The following is a 22862-nucleotide window of genomic DNA, read 5'->3' as shown; positions in this document are numbered from 1 at the left end:
GCTGCACGGGGGGGCCGGACCAAATGACTGAGGGCCACATACGGCCCCCGGGATGTAGGTTCCCCACCCCTGATGTAGAGGCAATGTTTTACTTCCTCAGGTCAGAGCCTCCAGCCAGGACAGTGAGTAGGAAATCGGTGTCCAAACTGGTCATCCAAATCTCACTTCACATATTATGAGCTTGGCAATCGGACAGCAGTGCCATAGATCTTGCACTGTAAATGCACATCAGTCTGTAGGCAGAGCCTGAGCACACTTGCAAACTCCAGGCAAAGATTTCACAATGCTTGGTACACATTTCAAATAACAGAATCTTCACTTTGAGTTTGGGTTCACTTTAACTTGTTGGTGGCCAATTTTTTATAACTTGTAAATGAACCCAGGAACTATCTTTTTGCAGCTTGCGTGTCCTTTCATGTGTTCCCATTTGAATAAAGGGTAAAAACCCAAACGTACAGTGGATGGCCTTCAGGAAGAGGGTTGTGCAGAAGCTTTGACACCCACAAATGACCCCTGCTGAGCCAAGGCCCCCCATCAGTGGCTTTGTACACAGCCATATAAACCCATGCCTAGATGTTTAATTGACTCTCTGGAAGATCTGAAAACCTGTATGCCTTAGGGTGACTATTAGATGTTATGACAGAAGCTTCCTAATGTAGGGTTAGAAGCTTCCTAATGTAGGGTTAGAAGCTTCCTAATGTAGGGTTAGAAGCTTCCTAATGTAGGGTTAGAAGCTTCCTAATGTAGGGTTAGAAGCTTCCTAATGTAGGGTTAGAAGCTTCCTAATGTAGGGTTAGACATGCCTTAGACATTTACAAAGTATTTAAACTATGCTCGTTGGCCCAACTGAAGCTCCCAATGTCTCAATTCCCTACATTTTGTGTATTTGGAGTAGCAGTATATGCTGTGTGCATAGAGCAGTGCGCATGACTGCAGGCCTATAGTCCATAGACCTCGGTTCCCCTCCTGGGAGAGCAAGAGGGTATTTTTCCCTAAAACGTCTTTCAGGACAGCACCTTAGAGAGATGGCTCCTCCCTCTCCTCATCAGGAAACACCCCATCCACCAGATTTTAAAAGGAGGCTTCTCCCACCATTCATCAGTTTTTGTGTTTCCTCCGGCCGAGGAACACCTCTGTGGGGAGCTGGGCTCTTAAGGTGCTATCCTGAGCGACCGGGCTTCCTACGTCCACCTACCCTTTTTTTGGAGACGGTTGCTTCTCCCATTCACGCGACCGACTGCAGTGCATGGGCTCCTTCTTCCTCTTCAGTGCTCTAGGCTGAGTCAGGACCCCGCAGAGCACAGCCCTGGGAAGGCATCTTGGAGGAGCGGAACGATTTTTCTTAGGCTTCCGCCGCCTTTTTTTCAAATTTGCCGCCATTTCTCCGGATCGAGTGACGCTCGTCCGGACCGGAAGTGAGGTTCCGGAAAGGGCAGCGTTCTGCAGGGGGCGTATGGCGTCATTTCCGCCGGACGCAGAGGAAGAAGGGAGGAGCAAGCTGGTGCCTTATTCCGGATCCGGTCCAGTGCAGGTGCGCTTTGGTCTCCGGAACCGGTACCGAAGCCACGGGTGATACCGCTGCCAAGCGATGGAAGCTTCTTCAGCGAGTGGGACAGGCACAGGCACCAGTAAGGCCCAGGTAAGGGGTATCTTTATATGGCCTATCTTACTGTGGGGTCTCTCTCCATCCCTTTTACTATCCCCCCGGTGGCTGGGGGCCTGTCAGGGCACATGGGACTTCCCTTTAAATGTCTTTCTGTGCACCTTTGGTGGCCCTGAGAATCAGGCTGACTTTTAAGAAGCATGTGTATGTTTTCCCATTCATGTCTTCCAGGCTAAAAGCTCTGAAACTGTTTTCAAGAGAAAGTGTCCTTCATGCAAAGCAAAGTTGTCGGAAAGTTGGAAAAAGACACTTTGCCAGGGATGTATTGATGCACTAGTAAAGGAAGAAGCATCTGCAGTTTGTGGCGATTTAGTCGCATCTGTGAGGAAGGAATTGGATGCTACCATCCAATCTTTTCGGTCATCCCTACAGGACCCTGCCCTGAGTCAGCCATCAGCCTCACTGTCCTCTCAGGGTTCACAATTGCTTCCTTCGGTGGGGACAGAAGGGGTTCCTTCCACCCAAGGAGATAATTCCCCCTCACATTCCAAGGAGGATTCAGAGGAAGAAGAGGAGGGAGGGGCACAAAGCAGGCCCACTAAATACAAACTATCCTTAGAGCAAGTGGATGGTCTCCTGAGGGCAGTTTATATCACCCTGGGTCTAGAGGAAGAAAAGAAGGAACTGTCTCTACATGACAAAATGTATGCAGGCTTGGAAGAGCCTAAGGGCCGTATCTTCCCAGTACATCAGACCATCTCAGATGCAATAAAACATGAGTGGACTGATCCGGAAAAGAAAACCTTCTTCCCTAAAGCCTTTAAAAGGCGATTTCCTTTTGATGAGGACCCAGGAGCTCCCTGGAATAAGATGCCAAAGATTGATGCAGCCTTCTCCCAGGTTTCTAGGTCAACAGACCTAGCATTTGAAGACATGGGAATACTGAGGGATCCCATGGATAAGAAGATGGACCAGCAACTTAAGAGATCCTGGCAATCCATCATGGGGAGTCTGAAACCTGCCATGGCAGTAACCTGTGTGTCCAGGAATCTGGAATACTGGCTTAGCCAGCTAAAAGCACACATCACAGCAGACTCACCTAAACAGGAAATTTTGGATTCCTTTTCCACGCTCTCCACGGCCATAGCCTTCATTTCTGACGCTTCAGCAGAGTCAGTGAAGATGACCGCAAGATCTGCAGCTTTATCCAACTCAGCCAGAAGGGCTCTTTGGTTAAAGACATGGCCTGGAGATACAGCTTCTAAAAATAAGCTATGTGGACTTCCTTTTCAAGGGGATCTACTATTCGGGCCTGGGCTAGACTCTGTTCTAGATAGAACAGCAGACAAAAAGAAGTCTTTTCCTGTGAAGAAGAAACAGGCAGCAAAGAAGCTTTTTCGACCTCAAAAAGCTCAGCAAAATAGCAGACCCCAGGAGAAGAGAAGAAACTGGTCGACACAAAAACCCAAAGGGAAAGGAGGTGTTCTCTTCCATCCTCCTGTGTCAACCAACAAAACACAATGACAAGACATTGCCGGTGGGAGGAAGATTGAGGGAATTCCTCCCCTATTGGGCAGCCATAACAGAAAATCAATACATTCTGGGTATGCTGTCCCAAGGCTACAACATAGAGTTTTCAGAGACGCCACCCGAAAGGTTCTTTGTCACAAACCTCCCAAGAGATGCAGAAAAAGCCCTGGCTATGATGGACCTGTTAAAGGACCTGAGGCGACAGGGAGTTGTCTGTCCAGTTCCAGTGGAGGAACAACATCAGGGATTCTATTCCCACATATTTTTGATAAAGAAACCATCGGGGGATTTTCGTCTTGTACTGAATCTGAAACCATTAAACAGGTCAGTTCTGTACAAAAAGTTTCGAATGGACTCAATTCTTAGTCAGAACCCTGTTAACAAAAGGATGCTTCATGGCATCAATCGACTTAAGGGATGCTTACCTACATATCCCTATTGCCCCTCACTCACAGAGATTCCTAAGGTTGGCAGTAAATCTGGGAAAGGAAATGCTCCATATCCAATTCAAAGCACTCCCTTTCGGGCTATCATCCTCCCCTCGTATTTTTACGAAGGTAATGGCAGAGTGTCTAGCTCCCCTCCGCCTTCAGGGAATCTCTGTGGTGCCTTACCTGGACGACCTGCTTTTCTTTGCCCCGTCAAAGGAAAAACTTCAAGAGGACCTGCACAAGGCAAGAGGTCATCTAGAAGCTCTGGGATGGATAGTGAACATCAAGAAATCGAATCTCACACCGGCTCAGCGGGTTCAGTTCCTAGGGTTTCAGTTATGCTCTGTGGAACAAAGAATCTTCCTACCAGAAGACAAACAGGTCAAAATACAGAATTTGGTAGCAAGGCTACAAACAAATCAGTGGTGGTCGATCAGAGAGATCATGTCAGTCCTTGGAAACCTGACTGCATCAATTCCAGCTGTCCAATGGGCAAGGCTGCATTTTCGACCACTCCAATATTTCCTCCTCAGAATCTGGGATCACAATCCAGAGACTTTGGACTTAAAGGTAAAAATCCCCACCAAGGTCAAGAGGTCCCTTTGGTGGTGGAGAAATCGGACAACCTTGTCTCAGGGTTTGGCCTGGTCCTTCCCGGCAGACCAGAGGTTAACAACGGATGCCAGCAGGTGGGGGTGGGGAGCCCACTGGAACCAAAACCTGGCACAGGGGGTTTGGTCTCAGACCGAGACAAGAAAATCCTCAAATTGGAAGGAATTAAAGGCAGTCGGCCTAGCCCTAACTGCCTTCTCTCAAAATCTTCAGGGGACTCATGTTCAAGTCCTTTCAGACAACGCCACTACAGTGGCATATCTAAACAAGCAAGGGGGCACAAGAAGCAAAACCCTACAGCTTTTGGCAACGGAAATTCTGCAATGGGCGGAAAGGCAGTTACTTTCCTTGTCAGCAATCCACCTAAAAGGTACACTAAACAGTGTGGCGGATTATTTAAGCAGGCAGAAGATCCGAGAAGCAGAATGGAGCTTGAACCCAGAAGTCTTCATGTTGATAACCAAGACTTGGGGAAAGCCAGAGGTGGATCTGTTTGCAACGAAAGAAAACGCAAAACTTCCACTTTACTTCTCACTCCACAGAAGCGACAACTCTCTGGGAGTAGATTCCCTGGCACATCCCTGGAGGTTCAGGTTGGGGTATGCCTTCCCCCCCTTCCAGCTCATTCCGTTGGTATTGAGAAAAATCCAAATGGAAAGAGCCTCAGTGATCCTGATCACACCCTATTGGCCCAAAAGGGTTTGGTTTTCGACTGTCCAACTGTCAGTCAAACCTGCTTTTCAGCTCCCTCTTCGTCAAGACCTACTGCTTCAAGGTCCAGTCTATCATCCAGAAGTGGAAAAGCTAAAGCTCACCGCCTGGTATCTGAGGAGCAACTGCTGAAAAGGAAAGGATTTTCAGACGCATTAATTGCTACTCTACTTTCCAGTAGGAAAAAAGTCACAAGGAATATATATGCAAAAGTTTGGAAGACATATAATACCTGGTGTGAATCGAAAGATCAAAAATTGAACAGTACTACTTCAATTTTGGAGTTCCTACAGGAGGGCGCAGGAAAAGGTTTGGCAGTGAGTACCCTCAAGGTACAAGTTACAGCCCTGGGGGTATTCTTGGAAAGGCCCATTTCTTCAGAATCTTTAATCATCAGATTTTTCAGGGCCCTTACCCGCTCCAGACCAGTGCCTGTCAGAAGCTTCCCCAAATGGGACTTGTCGGTGGTCCTTCAGGCCTTCACAAAGGAACCTTTTGAACCACTAGAAACTGTTACACTAAAAAACCTTACCCTCAAGACGGTCTTCTTGGTGGCAATAACATCAGCAAGAAGAATCAGTGAATTACATGCTTTATCAGCTATCGAACCTTTCTTGTCCATATATCCAGACAGGATAATTCTCAAGACAGATCCAGGGTTTCTCCCAAAAGTAGCTTCAACGAGAAACCGCTCACAAGAAATTGTGTTACCTACCTTCTGCCCTAATCCATCAGGAGATAAGGAAGAAGGCTTTCACTACCTAGATGTAAGAAGGGTTCTTATACACTACTTGGAGGTTACTAAAGAGTTTAGATCATCAAACTCTCTTTTTGTTCTTTTCTCTGGCAACAAAAAAGGTCGCCAGGCATCAAAAGGATCAATAGCCAGATGGCTCAGATCCGCTATTTCAGAGGCTTACTCCCAAATGAAATTGTCTCCCCCACAGGGGATCAGAGCTCACTCTACTAGAGCGTTAGCCACTACATGGGCAGAGAAAGCTGGTGCCACTCCAGATCAGATCTGCAAAGCGGCTACGTGGTCAAGCTACTTTACATTTGCAAGACACTATAGGTTGGACCTTTTGGCAGCTGAAGATCAGGCTTTTGGCAGAAAGGTCCTGCAAGCTGTGGTCCCTCCCTAAATTGAGTAAGTCTCGATAATCCTCTCTAAGGTGCTGTCCTGAAAGACGTTTTAGGGAAAATTCAAGTTAGACTTACCGGTAACTTGTTTTCCAATAGTCTTTCAGGACAGCAGGAGGATCCCGCCCTATTGTATAAAATGTATTGCTGTGATTAACCATATCTGTTTATGTGTTCCAGCATGGGCCGGAGGTACTCTTCTACAAACTGATGAATGGTGGGAGAAGCCTCCTTTTAAAATCTGGTGGATGGGGTGTTTCCTGATGAGGAGAGGGAGGAGCCATCTCTCTAAGGTGCTGTCCTGAAAGACTATTGGAAAACAAGTTACCGGTAAGTCTAACTTGAATTTTCATGGCTCTACTGTATGTAGGAATGTAGTCAGTCACTTTCAACAATCTCCTCAGCAAAAACAGAATTTGGAGATTTGAAATGGGCTGAGAGCACTAGAAGGTACTTGAGTTACAAATTTAACTAAACTTTTTTTTTTTTTTGTCTAGTGACCCTTCTTTAATTGGAATGCCTTGCCTATTTTAAATCAGCCAAAGTGTGTTAGTACCCATTATAACTAACCAATTCAGAGGTTCAATTGAATCATGAAAGCAAATTGTTGGATTTTTTTTTTTTTTTTTTTTTTTCCCTATGCCAGTCACCCCATGAGCAGTAGTTTTATTTACCTGTCACTTTAACGATCAGCCATGAGAAGCCAGTCACATGAATTCCTTTCCCACTCACTGCAACATCAAGTTGCTAAAGCTTACTTCGTCTGCTAACCTAAGCACAACTAAACTGGCTTCTAGTCAAGTCCATTTTAGTTCAGGCTTTCCCAGGCGAGTTAAAAATACTATGCGTGCATTTAATAGACCAGCACAGTAGCTAGCTATGAAATGGAAAATGTGAAGCTACTCATGGGATATATCAATCATCTTGGATCAGGCAAAGACATTTCCTTTTTTTTTTTTTTAATAACCTCCAGGTGGTCCACCATACTGACACTAATTACTGCAGTGTGTTCCAAGGAAAACCTGTTACTTTTGTTCATTGAAGGACACAGCTCTTGGTATTCATAACCATTGGCTTATACTGCCCCATACAGGAGTAGAACACTAGGCAGAAATTCTGGCTACTCCTCTGCTATAGCCACTCAGTTTTTTTTTTTTTTTTTTTACTGCCTAGTCAGGAGTAAGGACCCCAGTTTTGATGGGAGGGGTTCTGTCCTGAGCAGTGTCCGTATGGTGAGTAGCTGCCCCCATTTTCCCCGGTAGGGTTTTGGGGGTGGATGTAGGCCCCCCTCCTTGGGGGAGAAGAGGTACTTTTTTTTTTTTTTTTTTTTTTTTTTTTTTTTTTGGTCCCATGCTACGAAGGACAAGGAACCTCGTCGTAGATGTAGGCCTTCCTTCTGAGCTCCAAAGTGTTCTCCCCCCCCAAACTTGCGCCTGTCCCCAGACCGATTACAGGATCTGTTTGGGAAGGTACAAGACCAGTTCAAGGGGTAATTGTCCCTGTTCTGACTTCTGAAAACTTCTGAAAAAACTTTCTAGAGTTTACTCAATCTGTTCATTCCCCAGGAAGGAAGGCCTAGTGCATCCAATCCTGGACCTCAGGGTGCTGAACTGCTTTGTGCGGGTACAGAAGTTCAGAATGGAGTCCATTCGAACGGTGGTGGCATCCCTGCGTCGGGCATTTTCTCACCTCTATCAAGGGTGGCTACCTTCACATTCCAATATGTGGCAGTCACCAGCGCCTTCATCACTTGCTGTGAGGAGCATTATCAGTTTGTGGTGCTACCCTTTGGTCTCTTCTTTGCTCCTCAAGCCTTAACAAAAGTGTTAGCACTGGTGCTAGCCTTGCTATGCTAACTGGGGATCGTGGTACTTGGCTACTTGGACGATCTCCTGCAAGCGGAGTTTCTGTGCTGGAGATCACAATACGAACTCTGCAGGAGTTCAGCGCTGGATTCTGAGGTTTCAGAATTCTCCTCTGGTTCCATCCACGAAGCTGGACTATCTGGACCTGACTCTGTAGTTGGCCTACGCTAGAGTGCTCCTTCCTCTGGACAAACTCCAAAAATTGCAGGTTGTAATTCGCCTGCTGTTGACAGATGGTTGTCCCCCCCCCCCCCCCCGTTCCGTTTTTTGCACGGTTCCATACGAGGTCCCTGCAAAGGGAAATTCTGACCAAATGGGATAAGACCCCCCCACTTTTTTTTGTTTAAAAGGTCAAATCAGTTTTTTGCTAGAAAACTACTTGGAACCCCAAACATTATAAATATTTTTTTAGCAAAGACTCTGGAGAATAACATGGCGGTCATTGCAGTATTTTTGTCACACGGTATTTGTGCAGCAGTCTGTCAAACACCATTTTTTGGGGAAAAAATCATTTCACTGCATTGAAAAATGTAAAGTTAGCCCACTTTTTTGTATATTGTGAAAGATGTCAAGCCTAGTAAATACCCAACATGTTACGGTTTAAAATTGCGCACACCCGCAGAATGGCGTCAAAATGTTTTAAGCATCGCCTATAGAGTTTAACGGTCACCAGTTAAAGAGTGTAGCTCTTTTTTTTTTAAAATCATTGCTCACGCTCTGGCGATCGCGGCAACACCTCACATGTGGTTTGAACAGCGATTCCATTTGCGGCCAGACTTCCCGTATACGTTATCTTTCCTACGCGCGCTCACGGGGCGGCTAAATTTTCTTTTTTTTTTTTTTTCATTTTAACGCAGGTTTTTTAAGTCTGATCACTTTTATTGCTGTCACAAGCAATGTAAACATCCCTTATGACAGCAATATGCAGTGAAAGGGACTCTTTATGGAGGCATCAGGGGTCTAAAAGACCATAGACCCCCTCCACTGCACTTCCTAGCTAGAGGTATCACCCCGGTACAACCACTTAAAGGCAGCTGACGTAAGTCTAACTGCACTTTAACCGCTTAACGCAAACTGATGTAGTTAGTTCGTTCCAGCCCCCTTTCCGCTGTACACATTCCCAGGGTGGAAAATTGTCAGGATTAATTCAGATGGCAGGTGTTGAATCACAGGGAGTGGTCCCTTTATCTGGGGTGGGGGGGGGTTTCATCAGCTGTCTCCGGTGGGGCACCCTTGAGGTGGATCTGTTGGTGTCTCTGCTCAGCAGAAAGGTGCAGAGGTTTGTAGCTCGGTCAAGGGATCCTCTGGCAGATGTCAGACACACTGGTGGCCCCGTGGGGTTGGTATCGGCTGATTAAGTCTTCCCTCTCAAGCTTATGCCCAGACTTCTACTCAGGATCGAGGCAAAGGGGATTTCGGTTATAGTGGATACAGACTGGCATCTCTGGGCTTGGTAGGCCGATCTGGTGCGGCTGGTTGCTGACATTCCTTGGAAGCTTCCCCTCAGGGAGGATCTTCTGTCCCAAGGGTCGATCTTCAATCCTGCTTTAGTCTCTGGCTTTGACGGCTTGGCTGTTGAACGCCAGGTGCTGAAGGATGGGGGATTATCTGAGTCGGTGATTCCTACCCTGTTAAAAGCTAGGAAATCTTCTAGGATCTAATGTTGTATGAGGAATGCATGCATTGTTTGAGTCTCAAGGTTCCTCCCCCTCTTGGTGGCTCAGATCTTAACCTTCCGTCAATGGGGGGTGGGGGGGATTAAACAAAGCCTTGAGTACCATCAAGGACCAGGTGTCGGCCTTGGCAGTCATCTTCCAATGACCTTTGGCCACACCCTCCCTGGTACATGCCTTTCTTCAGGGTTTCTGACATTTGGTTCCTCCAAGGTTTTGCAGGTTGCTGTTTTAAGATGACCTTATACTCTTTGAGGGTGTATTTTTCAGGTGGGCTCAGGTTTTGAGTCTGTTTGCTAATATTTATCCTTGGATTTCTTGGTTGTTCCCACCCCTCACATTTAACTGCTTTGGGACATCCCAATGGTTATGAAGATCAGGAGCGGTCTATGAACGAAAGGAAAATGGGATTTTTGACTTGCTGTAAAATATTTCTGTTCATTGATGAACACAGTACCCACCCTCTGTAGTTGTTCTCCTGATACTTGCAAAACTGAGTGGCATAGCAGAGGGGACTACCCATGGGTGTAACCAGAATTTTTTTTGCCTAGTGTCCTACTCCTGTAGGGGATAGTAAAACTCAATGGTTGACTACCAGGAGCTGTCCGTCATGACCATCAGAAATTGTTTTTATTACAGGAAGTCAAAGCCCATATTTGCCAGGAATAAAATGCCCCACTCAAATTACTTTAAAGCCTAAAATTTCACCCTTAACATGTTGCATCTGTTTTTGGGGTGTAACCTGACAGTCATCGAGGACCTTATCCCTGCAGTCGCTGTCACAATTTTGAAGAGCAGGCTGAGCAGGGCATCCATCTTGTAACAGCAGAAGCAGCGTACCCCCCTAGACAGAAGCGCAGAATCCCACGTGTGATTCTGCACAAAACTGCTGCCTTGTGGGGTGATCGTTTACAGCCACTTTAAGAATCTGTTACTGCATTAGTGACCGGTTCTTAGCCATTAGAGTACATGATTTGTCAAAGTACATGGATTTGTCAAAGGTCGGCTATCAAACTGGTACATATGCTTGCCTTAATTTACAGGTAGTTTTAAGGAAGCTACCAACAAATGTGGTGTGAAAGGCTTTTCTCTATCATCTGTCAACAGACAGTCATGAGCTGAGTGGGTTTATGCTCCTATGAGTAGTCTAGGCAGTTAACATTTGAATACATGCTCAGGGGGCTGTCCCCTAGACATAAACTCCCCTCTGCACTATTCAGCACATCAGTTGGTTTCTGCCTGGAGGAGTAGGACCTAGGTTTCCTGCTGGGATTTCGGTCTGTTTTTTATGTTCAGAATGTTCTTTTGGCTTTACTCGCTTTCTAGTGTTCAGGGAAGAATTTCCTGGAGATCTACAAGCAACAATGCCAGCTGGGGCTTCGTACTGGATAATCTAGATCCTTATATCCTTATAATTCCCTCCCCCCCCCCCCCCCCCCCTTTAGTCTGGCCTACGAGCGTGAGCAGGTTATAGTTCCGACCTAGGCCTAGCCACCGCGGTGCCCCCTCGTCGGAGGGGGGGGGGGCGAGCCTGTGAGGGGACACATCGACCTGGAACACCCTGAGTGGCAGCGTACCCATCGGCTGGCAGCACCCCCACTTCAGGTGGGAGGCAGTCTGCTTGGAGCAGAGCCCACCCGGTCCATGGTATGGTGAGTAAATTTGCCCCCCCCTTGACCCTGCTGGCCTGGGGGGGGGTGTGAGCCCACCCCTGGAGATATGGGATTTGTACCTCCCAAGAGAATCCCCCCTGGTCTACCCAGTCTGTGTAGCCTTCCCTCTCCCTTTCTTTGCAGCGTGTGCTCTGGCACTATGGGGGGGGGGGGGGGGGGGGTGTTACATGGTACCTTGGGCTTGCTGTTTACTTCCAACATTCCTTGGCTACCCATAATTTGATTTGCACCTTCATTCAGGGGGTGCGTCATCTGGCCCCTCCGAGATGATCCCCGTTACCTCTGTGGGATCTTAATCTGGTTTTGTCCTTCAAAAGTCTCCTTTTGAGAATATTGGGGAGAGTTCTGCTTTTTGTCGCAGAAGGTTGCCTTCCTAGTGGCTATCACTTCTGCCTGCACAGTCTGAGTTGGCGGTGCTGTCCTGTAGTTTGCCTTATTTGGTGGTTTCACAGGGATAAAGTGGTCCCCCATCCTAATCCGTCTTTTCTTCCTAAGGTGGTGTCGGATTTTCATTTGAATGAACAGTGTGATGTTTATAAACATCAGAGGTTGCCTTGCACTCAGGATGTGGATGGGGCAATAAGAGTTTATCTGATGGTTACTGAATACTTTAGAAAGTCACACTTTTTGTCCTTCCGGACGGTCCTTGAAGGATTGGCTGTGTGCTGCGACCTTTTCGAGATGGAACAGGCAGACGGTGGTTCAGGACTATTCAATCAAGGGGTCAGGTTCCTCCTTTCCCTGTGGAGGCGCATTCTACTAGAGCACTGAGTGCCTCTTGGGCTTTTTGCCATTAGGCCTCTGAAGTTTGTAAGGCAGCGACTTGGTTGTCTGTTCACACCTTTACAAAATTTTACAAGGTGGATTTGTTTGGCATCTTCGGATGCCTCTTTTGGCCACAAGGTTTTGCAGGCTGCTGTTTCATAGGAGAATGTTGGCTTGTACTTCGCTTCAGAATCTTTTTTTGTGTGAGCTCCTGTTTGGTTGAGCTCCATGTTGCTGGTTGGCTGGAGATCTGGTTGCATTTCCCAACCCTCATACCTACACTGCTTTGTGAAATCCCACTCGGCTCATGGAGATGAGGCTGCATCTGTCGGAGGATGGAGAATACGATTTTTGTAGATCTTACCATAATCTTTTTCTCTGTCCGTCGACACAGCACCCACCCCTCTGGGGTTGGTTCTTTGTCTTCACTGCTTTAAATTAAACTGTGCTGAACAGTGGTGGGTTTGTCTAGGGGACAGCCCCCTGGGTGTGTATTTAAATTGACATCCTAGACTACTCCTGAAAGGAGCATAAACCCACTCAGCTCATGAAGAGGAGCCTGCGTCTGTAGACTGACATCGGAGAAATTTTTTTTTTTTTTTTTTTTATGGTAAGATCTTATAAAAATCATTAATTTAATTCCCTGTCTTGTCAGCCCAAAGCAGGACTTGGGAGCAGTGTGAATTTCTGGCAGATGTGTTTTTTTTTTTCTGTACTTGCAGGCTGTTTAATCTCTGGGATAACGTATTCCAAATCTGGGGAGATGGGCATGTACTCCAAGAGTTGTGCTGCATGGCTTTTTGCTGAGAAACTTAGGAAACCTGTTGGTCACCACCTGAACTACACCACTAGAACCCAGATTCTTGGAGTTTTAAAATGCCCTCAACCATGTTTAGTGCTTTTACTTACAGATGAATTGGACCCTTTATCTCTAGACAGACGTGTTTGTCATTGACAATATTTGGTGTACTATTACCAGTCTGTGGTCTTGGTTTCTTTATTTTCCCTGCAGAGCTTCTGTATACTGAGAAACCTTGTTTTTGTGGAATGTGCCTGTAGCTAGTCATGAATGAGCACTTATTTTGTACTGGGCTTCTGGCAACTGCTATTTCTACAGTCTAACTGGGATATGATCCAAGTTTGGGTGGAGAAAAGATTTCTCGCATGAATGTGCAATCTGTGCTAAACCTTCTGAATCATGTACAGTCAGCATTTTCAGAAGTTTTGGGAAGATTCTTTGACTTGTTTCCTGCCCATATTTGCAAGGCGTTTAAAAAAATCTGCCCAATTTACAAGGATAATTCAGATGGCGCATTTCAAGAAGTGGTTTAGTTGGGTCACATTGCTTTTTCGCTTTCCCTACCTAAAGCAGGGATCCATGCTGCTTTAAAGCAGACATGATGTAAACTAAATTGATGTGAATTTTTAAACTAAATGTGAATTTGTACATTCTGTCTGCTGTTACACAAGCTGCTTACTTTTTACTCCTTTGACTGGTGGAGTGGTTTTGGAATGTCTAACCATGTGCTCACAATTTTATTGGGAGCGTTGCCCTCGTTTGCTTTTGACACTTTCTTTTTTCTTTTTAGATTTGAAGCAAATGCCAAGGTAGTGCATTTCCTGGGTAAAGTGAAGCCATGGAACTATACATATGATATTAAAACAAAGACTGTGAAAGGAGATGCGCACGACCAAACACTCATTCACCCTGAGTTTCTCCAGCTGTGGTGGGACATATACACGTCAAGAATCTTGCCCCTCCTTACAGAACACGGTGTGGTCAAAGATGTCTCAGTTGGCTTAAAAGCGGTAGGTTTGCCATTGGGTTATATTGTAGTTTTAGCTGTAAACTTTAAACTAGGGGATTAGTAAGGGATTTTGAAAATAAGTTTCTAAAGATAAGTTAGGTTAAAGCAGTAGCCATTAAAAACCAGATCCTTTTTTCTGTTGGATGTGTTCTGCTTCTAGAATTTTTTTTTTTTTTTTTTTCCCCTCAGGATTTAGGCTATTAAATTGTATCTGGGAGAGTGGAAGCTAGAAAGTACATTGCTTTTCACCAACAAGGGCTCTCAATGCTGTTGCAGTTGACTAGGGCTGAAACAACTAATCGACTAAATCGATAATGACATAAATCGATAATGACAATCGTCAACGATTGTCATTATCGATTAGTTGCTCCGTCGATTAGTTTTGCTGCGTTCTTGATTTTCCCTGACTGTCAGCGAGCTCCGTCTGCTCTGTGAAGCTGCAGTGTGCACTCACTGTCTCTCACAGCTCGGCACTTCCGTGACCTCCCCCTCCCTCCTCTCTGCCTTTCCTCTCCGCCCTTTTCCTGACGTCAGCGAGGGAGTGAGTCATATCGAGGTGAGGGAGAAAAGAGGACAGAAGCAGCAAAACGTGAGTGCCGAGCTTAGTGTTGGTGTCCTAGTCCATGCAATGCAGCCCGCTAAAAAAAAGAATAAAAGCTTATCCAGATAAAAGTTAATATGCCTTATAAAGTGCAATATTATAATAGAAAAATAAGTGATTAAAAACGTCCATATAGCACATATAGGTGGTCTTTCTATGCTGCCTATTTCATATCTATGGCTGACAGGGATGTTTTTATTCACGTATTTTTCTATTATAATATTGCACCTTATAAGGAATGTTAACTCTTTTCTAGATAAGCACTTATTATATTTACAGTATATAGCAGCTTAATTTTAAAAAAAAAGTTTTGGTATAAGTGCCGGTTCACACTTGTGTGGTTTGCAAGATCGCATGTAATTTGGAGTGCACTGCTCCTAAATTACATGCGCTCATGTGCAGATGCGAGTTCAGCCATACACTTTGTATGGCTGAATTTGCAGCGCATCTGCAGCAAACTCGCACATGAGGCATTTTTTTGAGCCGCCTCAGAATCGGATCGCACAGTGGTTCACACTTGTGCGATCCGATTCTGTGCGAACTTGCAGATCGCACTGCAATATGCGATCGCAACTGGGGGTGTCGTTAACTTTTAATTGACACCCCCTGCGTATCGCATATGGCAGTGTGAACTGCCAGATGTGCGGATGCGATGGCCTTAGGCTTGGTTCACATTTATTCGCAGCGTTCCCGCATCGCACATGCAGCGTTCCCGCATCGCACATGCAGCGTTCCCGCATCGCACATGCAGCGTTCCCGCATCGCATCCGCACATCTGGCAGTTCACACTGCCATATGCGATACGCAGGGGGTGTCAAATGTTAATGACACCCCCAGTTGCGATGGCATATTGCAGTGCGATCTGCAAGTTCGCACAGAATCGGATCGCACAAGTGTGAACCACTGTGCCATCCGATTGAGGCGGCTCAAAAAAATGCCTCATGTGCTAGTTTGCTGCAGATGCGCTGCGAATTCAGCCATACAAAGTGTATGGCTGAACTCGCATCCGCACATGAGATCGCATGTAATTTAGGAGCAGTGCACTCCAAATTACATGCGCTCTTGCAAACCGCACAAGTGTGAACCAGCACGAACACTCTTGTTTGTTCATTATTATTTTAAATAAATGAAAAAAAAGGCATATTGAGTTTTTATGATTTTATCCGATTAATGGAAAAAATCAGCAACTAATCGATTAACAAAATCGTTAGTTGCAGCCCTACAGTTGACTGTCAATGATTTAGTCAGGCCATAGCTAATGTCTATAAGGGGCAGTGGCGTCTGTCCTGAACCAGCTGAAGTTTGATCCATGTATGTCTGACTCGACTGCACAACTGCTGGTAGAGCAATAAACTGGAGTAGCCAGAATATGTAGCAGTTATCAACCATTCAAAGTTGATATGGTTGCCATGCACAGCTGCTCCAGTTTTTAAATTTCACTTTGGTTTACGGTGTACATCCATTTGTATACACTGGTTTAGTGTACATCCACTTGTTTACATTGGAATAACATATTTTAGTTGGTACAGGTTTTTTTCAGTTATAAATTGTTTCTTGCACTATTCTGAACTCCAATTCCTATGTAATAAGCTGGTCAGACTGAGAGAAGTTGCAGGAAAATCTCTAGATTCCCCCTTAACAGTAAGTGTTGGGGGCTGGCTTTAACAGCTGCTAGAAATCATTGCATGTAAAATCAGACAGGCTGGTTGTACCCAAGTTGCGATAACGTGGGTACATTTAGCCTGCCCATACATCGTTTTAACCGTATGTGGCCAGCTTTACAGAGGGCTGGGGCGTTGGATCTGCCATAATTCTTTTAAGTCTTTTAAGAAAGGGAAAACAGTCGGCTCCAGTTGGGAGCTGTTGTACTAGCAATCCAACATAAGTACAGCAATCTCTCTGCTGAGCTATTGTGTTCTGACAGGACATTGAGCAGAATTTATTCTGCTCATTGAAATGAAGTGCTTGATGCGCCTAAAACCTGTTACATGTTGTGGTGATTTTATTTTTTTCCAAATGCCACTGCTGGGAGTAAAGGAGTCTTGGAGAGATGGCAAAACTTTAATGTTCTGGAGTTGCCCAAAACAGACATGTACCGACAGATGACGTTGCATGAAAATACTGGCTTGTCTGTCATGCCGCTAGCATCACTTTAACATGGCCGTTTTACATGCCTTAGATCAGGGGTAGGCCACCTTGGAGGTTGAGATCTACCTGAACATCATGGGAGAAGTCTTAAGATCACTGGGCAGTGTCGTCCAGCGTCATTGCCTCACACGTGATTTTAAACCTCAAATTGCCATACTATTTTGCAATTGCATGAATTGTTTTTCAGAGGAGCAGCACCCCCCACCCTTAGGGATCATTGCACCTCAACTGCAGGCTTTTTACCCCCCACTTTACAGGATGGTTTTACCGCTCCCATCCCTAAACCTTTTTGCTGCTGAGGCAGTAGCCAGAGGTGTAAACATGCTGTTGCCCCCTGTTTATTTTTCTTGGGTGCTATTGCCTGCCAATTGCAAACCCATTCAAGAAACTGCATACTTCTGCAGGGTCCAAGGGGTTAAGGCAGGTGGCGAGAAAGCAATACAATACTGCCTGCTTTCAACCCTTGTTGAAAGTACCCTGCAACCTCGTGCAGATTAGCAGTGTAGCCTTTCACTTGAGTGGGTCATGTTTGTCAGGTGCTACACACCATTTGAGGGCCTAGAACTCCTGCTGTGACATGTGTACACCCCTGGCAACTGCAGCTAAAGGTAGGGCTGGGGCAGGGATGATATCACAACTATGGGGTTCTACCACTCCCCAAACTGCAAATGTCAATGAACCCTCACTGTTCTGGGCCCCCTAAAAGGCAGCTATTGCACTAATGTATCTGCATTCAGGAGTGTTGTGGTTTTCCCATACCTGCGATATGGGTAAATCACATCGGTGTGAAAGCAGCCCAATATGTCCAGTGTATTGCTTCACACTAACAGCTCTTTCCTGCTGCTGGCACAAAGCTGGAGACTGCTAGCTGGGATAAGGTGGAGTGCAGTTGGTATCACTGCATGGCACAGGAGCCAGCACTAGAGGCATTGGCTTATGTGGCTCTTGCTTTCTACTACAGCTCCAACTTGCCTTCTACTACAGCTCCAACTTGCCTTCTACTACAGCTCCAACTTGCCAAGTCCTTCTGCATAGCATGCTGTTTAATGCTCTGGAATGGCAGTTTAACAAGTCCAGACCGCCACCTACCAGTCACCTGTCCAGTCTACAGGCTGCACCTCTGACCTTTGCATTATGCTTTAAATCTGTCCCTTTACCTTATATCAAATGTCTCTGGTAGATTTAGTGTTCTAATCAGGAAATGGAAGACTTTTTAGGAAATATGTCAGTTTACCTCTGCTGTCTGGATGTCTGGCTGACCTGGCCTTTAAAAAGCCAGAAAAGGAGAGATCTCATCCCCATGTTATCAGGTGGACTCCAGATTTACTAGTCTTTGGGTCACCTACTGGCTTGCATGTCAAATATTGGGGAAAGCCTCTTCAGAATGTCAGCACTTGTATTTAACTAATTTCAGGCTTGCTTAATGTAAACCTGTCATAGGAAACTGGCTTTTATTGCTAGCTTCATTTAGAAAGTGCTAGTTGCCTGTCTGTTACCCTGTTAATTACCTGAGTGACTAACATATGGGTAAGTATCTAAATGGAAAAGTAAAGCACTTGACCCAGAACAGGTTGGGAGGAATTTCTTGCTATTAAACAGGATCAGAATTACTGCCAGCAAACTAGTATTTTCAAGTGGGGAGAGGTCAGCAATGTTAACTTAGTGGCCCAGTTAACGCAAATCTTTTTGTTTGAAGTCTGAGAAGTTTGGGACATTATCCTGAAGCATTGGCCCTCACTTGGATATAGATGAATTGATGTACAATACTGCTTTTTGCATGTGAATTTTGTATATCTAAATGAAGATTTGGGCATTTGTATTGCATGGGCACTCTTCCTTTCTTGCAGCGGAGGCCTCCTAATAATATAGGATCTCAAATCCTCAATCTCTTCACTTTTTTTGTTTAACTTTCTATAACTATTCACAGCTATCGGGCTTGGTCTGTTCACTGGCTTTCTCTTGTCGCTTCTGTAGAGAGGTATGATCTTAGTGTTGTCAAATTACTGTACAATCTGCAGATTCCATTGCAGTTTTCTTTTTACTTGGGTTTTTTTTTTTTAAGTTTACTTGGTCTTGCTACTTCTGTGTTCGGTTCTGCTTTGCCTGCTTCTTTTGCATGGAGGCTCTCCATTTAGTTTCCTCATTTCTTCTTATCTGTTAAGAGCTCGGTAGCCTGTAATAAAAACTGGTTATTTTGTTTTTAGGAGGAAGTTACAGAAGCAGTGTCACAGATGTCAATAACCGCTCCACCTCCACCACCATCTATATCTTCAGAGGAACGCAGAGAGAGATGGGAGCAGGGCCAGGTTGACTACATGGGAGCAGATTCCTATGAAAACATCAGGAAGAAGCTAGACACTTATCTGCAATAAAATTCTACTGTCCTGCACAAAACCTCACCTCTGACTTTTCAAAACCTGTTCTGTGTTGGAACGGTCTACCACAATGTTTACTTAAATGCTAGGAGCTTTACTAAACTTCAGCGGGTGGATATGTCTTCATCTGTAAGGGAAATGGAGGGCATCCTTTTGTTATAAACCCAGTTCTGTGCCATTTACCAATTTTTAGACTAGACAAGGGACTGTCCCTAAACCAGTGAACAAACAAAACCTGTAAGTAGCGCACAACCTCAAGTTTTACGATTTCCAAAAGGATGTGGTTTGTTGCTAGAACTAGTGATGCTCTTGCTCCCACTGCTCATATTTGCAGCTCTTCTTGGATTATTGCTGTGTAAGCTCTTGGGTTTCCCTTTCCAGCAGGATGTCCAAAATTGTCCCCTTTTCCCTCAATTTGCAGTTTATGAACAAGCAGGCTTGTCACTACACTGGAGAAATATGGCAATATTGTGCAATAAAACCAATGTGTACACTGTAACGATCTTGAAATGCTGCTTGTTCTGTACTGTAGAGGGCTAATGTTATGTATTTTTCAAACCAACTGTAATGAGGCACTTCAAAGAAATAAACTGGTTATAGTTAGTGTTTTTGGTTTTATTACTGTTGCACAGGTCGCCTAATGAAAGCAAAAAATATATTGTACAGGTATGACTACAGGCTACCTACTCGGAGCAATGTATGGCCAAGGTTCTTTTACTAAGCATATGTTGGTCTAAATTGGGATGGAAAGCAGGAATGTATGTAAAGTTCTCAAACACATTGGTAACACAAGTTGGGGCAATATTTCAGCTTAAAGTGAGTTAAGAGGTATACTCACCAGGCTGAGCTTTGGCGCTAGAATGTATATTTGAAATGTTTGCATTTGATCAATGGCCAAATACTTCCTTGCCTCTCCTATACATTTAGATCCACTTATGGGGCAGCTTATTAAGTCACAGGACATTTTTTTGCACACGTATTAAGCATTTAAACACCGCGATATATCTAAAGCGGGAATAAGATGAGCTCTGGACAAACTCCAAGCAAAACATTTTGTTAAGCAGCTTACCAAGTTTGATTCCTACTCCCTGTACCCTTTAATATACTCCTACTCTTCGTTCTCGCACTTGTAGTCGGTGTTCTCGCACTTGTAGTCGGTGTTCTCGCACTTGTAGTCAGTGTTCTCGCACTTGTAGTCAGTGTTCTCGCACTTGTAGTCAGTGTTCTCGCACTTGTAGTCAGTGTTCTCGCACTTGTAGTCAGTGTTCTCGCACTTGTAGTCAGTGTTCTCGCACTTGTAGTCAGTGTTCTCGCACTTGTAGTCAGTGTTCTCGCACTTGTAGTCAGTGTTCTCGCACTTGTAGTCAGTGTTCTCGCACTTGTAGTCAGTGTTCTCGCACTTGTAGTCAGTGTTCTCGCACTTGTAGTCAGTGTTCTCGCACTTGTAGTCAGTGTTCTCGCACTTGTAGTCAGTGTTCTCGCACTTGTAGTCAGTGTTCTCGCACTTGTAGTCAGTGTTCTCGCACTTGTAGTCAGTGTTCTCGCACTTGTAGTCAGTGTTCTCGCACTTGTAGTCAGTGTTCTCGCACTTGTAGTCAGTGTTCTCGCACTTGTAGTCAGTGTTCTCGCACTTGTAGTCAGTGTTCTCGCACTTGTAGTCAGTGTTCTCGCACTTGTAGTCAGTGTTCTCGCACTTGTAGTCAGTGTTCTCGCACTTGTAGTCAGTGTTCTCGCACTTGTAGTCAGTGTTCTCGCACTTGTAGTCAGTGTTCTCGCACTTGTAGTCAGTGTTCTCGCACTTGTAGTCAGTGTTCTCGCACTTGTAGTCAGTGTTCTCGCACTTGTAGTCAGTGTTCTCGCACTTGTAGTCAGTGTTCTCGCACTTGTAGTCAGTGTTCTCGCACTTGTAGTCAGTGTTCTCGCACTTGTAGTCAGTGTTCTCGCACTTGTAGTCAGTGTTCTCGCACTTGTAGTCAGTGTTCTCGCACTTGTAGTCAGTGTTCTATAATTTCCCTTGCCCTCTCCCAGTCACTGCACTCTCGGCTCCTTAAATACTTGACCCACGTGTTAACACCAGGATAGTGAGGTTTATGCATAAATCTGCTGCCATCCTACTCTTCCTCATCCTTCACTCCTGGGGGATGGCTCCCCTAATAAAGGCTTTTCACTGCCACCTTCACACATAGCATCCTCCCTCCTTCGGCAATATAGTGATCCACTCAGTTTAATCTCACCCCCCCCCCCGCTTTCAAATTCCAACCCTGTGGAATGTGCAAGGTCGTCTCCGTCCACTGTCCTCCGTCCACCCGTCCTTGCTGTTGCTGAAACCTGGCTCCAAGAGACACTGCCTTACCCATGGTGGCATCAATTGGATTTGGTGTGCTTCCGTCTCTACTTCCACTGCTTCCGTCTCTACTTCCACTGCTTCCGTCTCTACTTCCACTGCTTCCGTCTCTACTTCCACTGCTTCCGTCTCTACTTCCACTGCTTCTGTCTCTACTTCCACTGCTTCCCTTAAAGTCCTTCCTACACCTCCCTCTTTTGAGATTTGCTGTAATCGTTTGATTTTCTCCAACCTCTGTAAAGATTGCAGTGATCTGTTGGCCTCCTGGACCAGTTGTTCCTTGACTTCTCTGCCTGGCTTATCCTACAATCTCTCCTCTACCTGGCTTATCCTACAATCTCTCCTCTAAAGTCACTAAAAATAGTGATATTTATAAATGGTTCTAAAGCCTAAACATTTTTATATTCACTGCATTAAGGTAAATTTTTCAGGTATTTGTATTGTAGCCTTGCCTTTTTTTTATATTTTCCAAGTTTATAATTTAACATTAACTCCATCGAGTATCAGTCTTAAAAGGAGGAAAAACCCCATAAGATTCACAATAAATACAAACTATCCTCCCACTACCTTTATCCATTCTTCCAACCATTCCCCCCCCCCCATCCCCTGGGCCCCTCTGACCCTAATTTCCCTTTTCACTACTTCCCAATGTATAATCCTTTTTTTTTTTTTTTTTTTTTTTTTAATTCCAGCTTTCCCAGATATCAGCCCACACAAATCTCGTCTTCCCCACTACACCTTAAATATTCCAGATTTCTTGTTTCTACCCACTTAATCCATTCTCCTCTTGATGGTGCCTCCCCTTTTTGCCAGTATAATGGAATTAAGCCCTTCACTGTGTTTAGCAAGTGTGGAGTTACTGTTTTTATGTTTAGTACCATGAAAGAGGCAAAACCATGGGTCTTCTGGGATCTCAATACTTGAAATGTTTTTAATCAAGGCTATCCCTTCCTTCCAATATTTTTTTTTTTTGGGCAATCCCACCATATATGTGCCATTGTTCCCACTTCCTACATCCCCTGCCCTCAGTATTGCGATTTCTCAGGCTGGTACTTGGTACTCTATCCGGTGTATTATACCACCTAGCTATAAATTTATAATTTCTGCCATCTTAATGTCTACTGCAGAACGAAGCACCAGCCTCAGACTTTTCTAAATGAAAATCTTCTGCTCGCGTCCCCAGTTCCTTTTCCCATTTTTCTATAAATGGCAGTATCGCAGGCTCGTTGGTGCCACCATATTTTTATAAATTTTCGATATGTTACCTTCTCTGAACACAACTGTTCAAAAGGAAGCAACTTTTTTTGTTAAAGGTTGTGGGAGCGAAGCCACAAAATGTTTTGGTTGGCGGTATCGCCATTCAACCCTCCAATTAGTTTTAGTTTTAGTTTGTAAATCAAAGTGCAAATTTTCCCATTTACCAAAATATTCTTTAACCGTGCATCCTCTTCCCCCCTATCCAATACCTGTGTACTTAACCCTCTCCAGGTGGAAAAAAATTTGCATCCCTCAACGGGATTAACGGTGAATTATATTTCCAATTTTTTCTTGTGTATTGCATCCCAAATTTAAGTGCCTGACGT

At 45.0% G+C, this 22862-nt stretch overlaps 1 protein-coding gene across 2 annotated transcripts in view; it reads left to right on the top strand.

Annotated features, from left to right (window-relative positions):
* Positions 1–19238, top strand: part of GYG1 (glycogenin 1) — a 44827-nt gene extending 25589 nt beyond the window's left edge. The window contains exons 5-7 of one of the 2 annotated variants that reach the window (XM_082251947.1): positions 13593–13812; positions 18488–18538; positions 18765–19238. In XM_082251947.1, the coding sequence (XP_082108073.1) occupies positions 13593–13812; positions 18488–18538; positions 18765–18932 (439 nt within the window). In that variant the 3' untranslated portion in view covers positions 18933–19238. The remainder of the gene's footprint in view (positions 1–13592; positions 13813–18487; positions 18539–18764) is intronic. The other variant, XM_082251948.1, reaches the window with a different exon arrangement.
* The last annotated feature ends 3624 nt before the right edge of the window (positions 19239–22862 follow it).

This window comes from Pelophylax lessonae, assembly GCF_965119305.1.
Source record: "Pelophylax lessonae genome assembly, chromosome: 3".
Taxonomy (NCBI): Eukaryota; Metazoa; Chordata; class Amphibia; order Anura; family Ranidae; genus Pelophylax; species Pelophylax lessonae.
The sequence above is the reverse complement of the archived record's forward strand: the minus strand, read 5'-3'. Positions and strand labels throughout refer to the sequence as shown.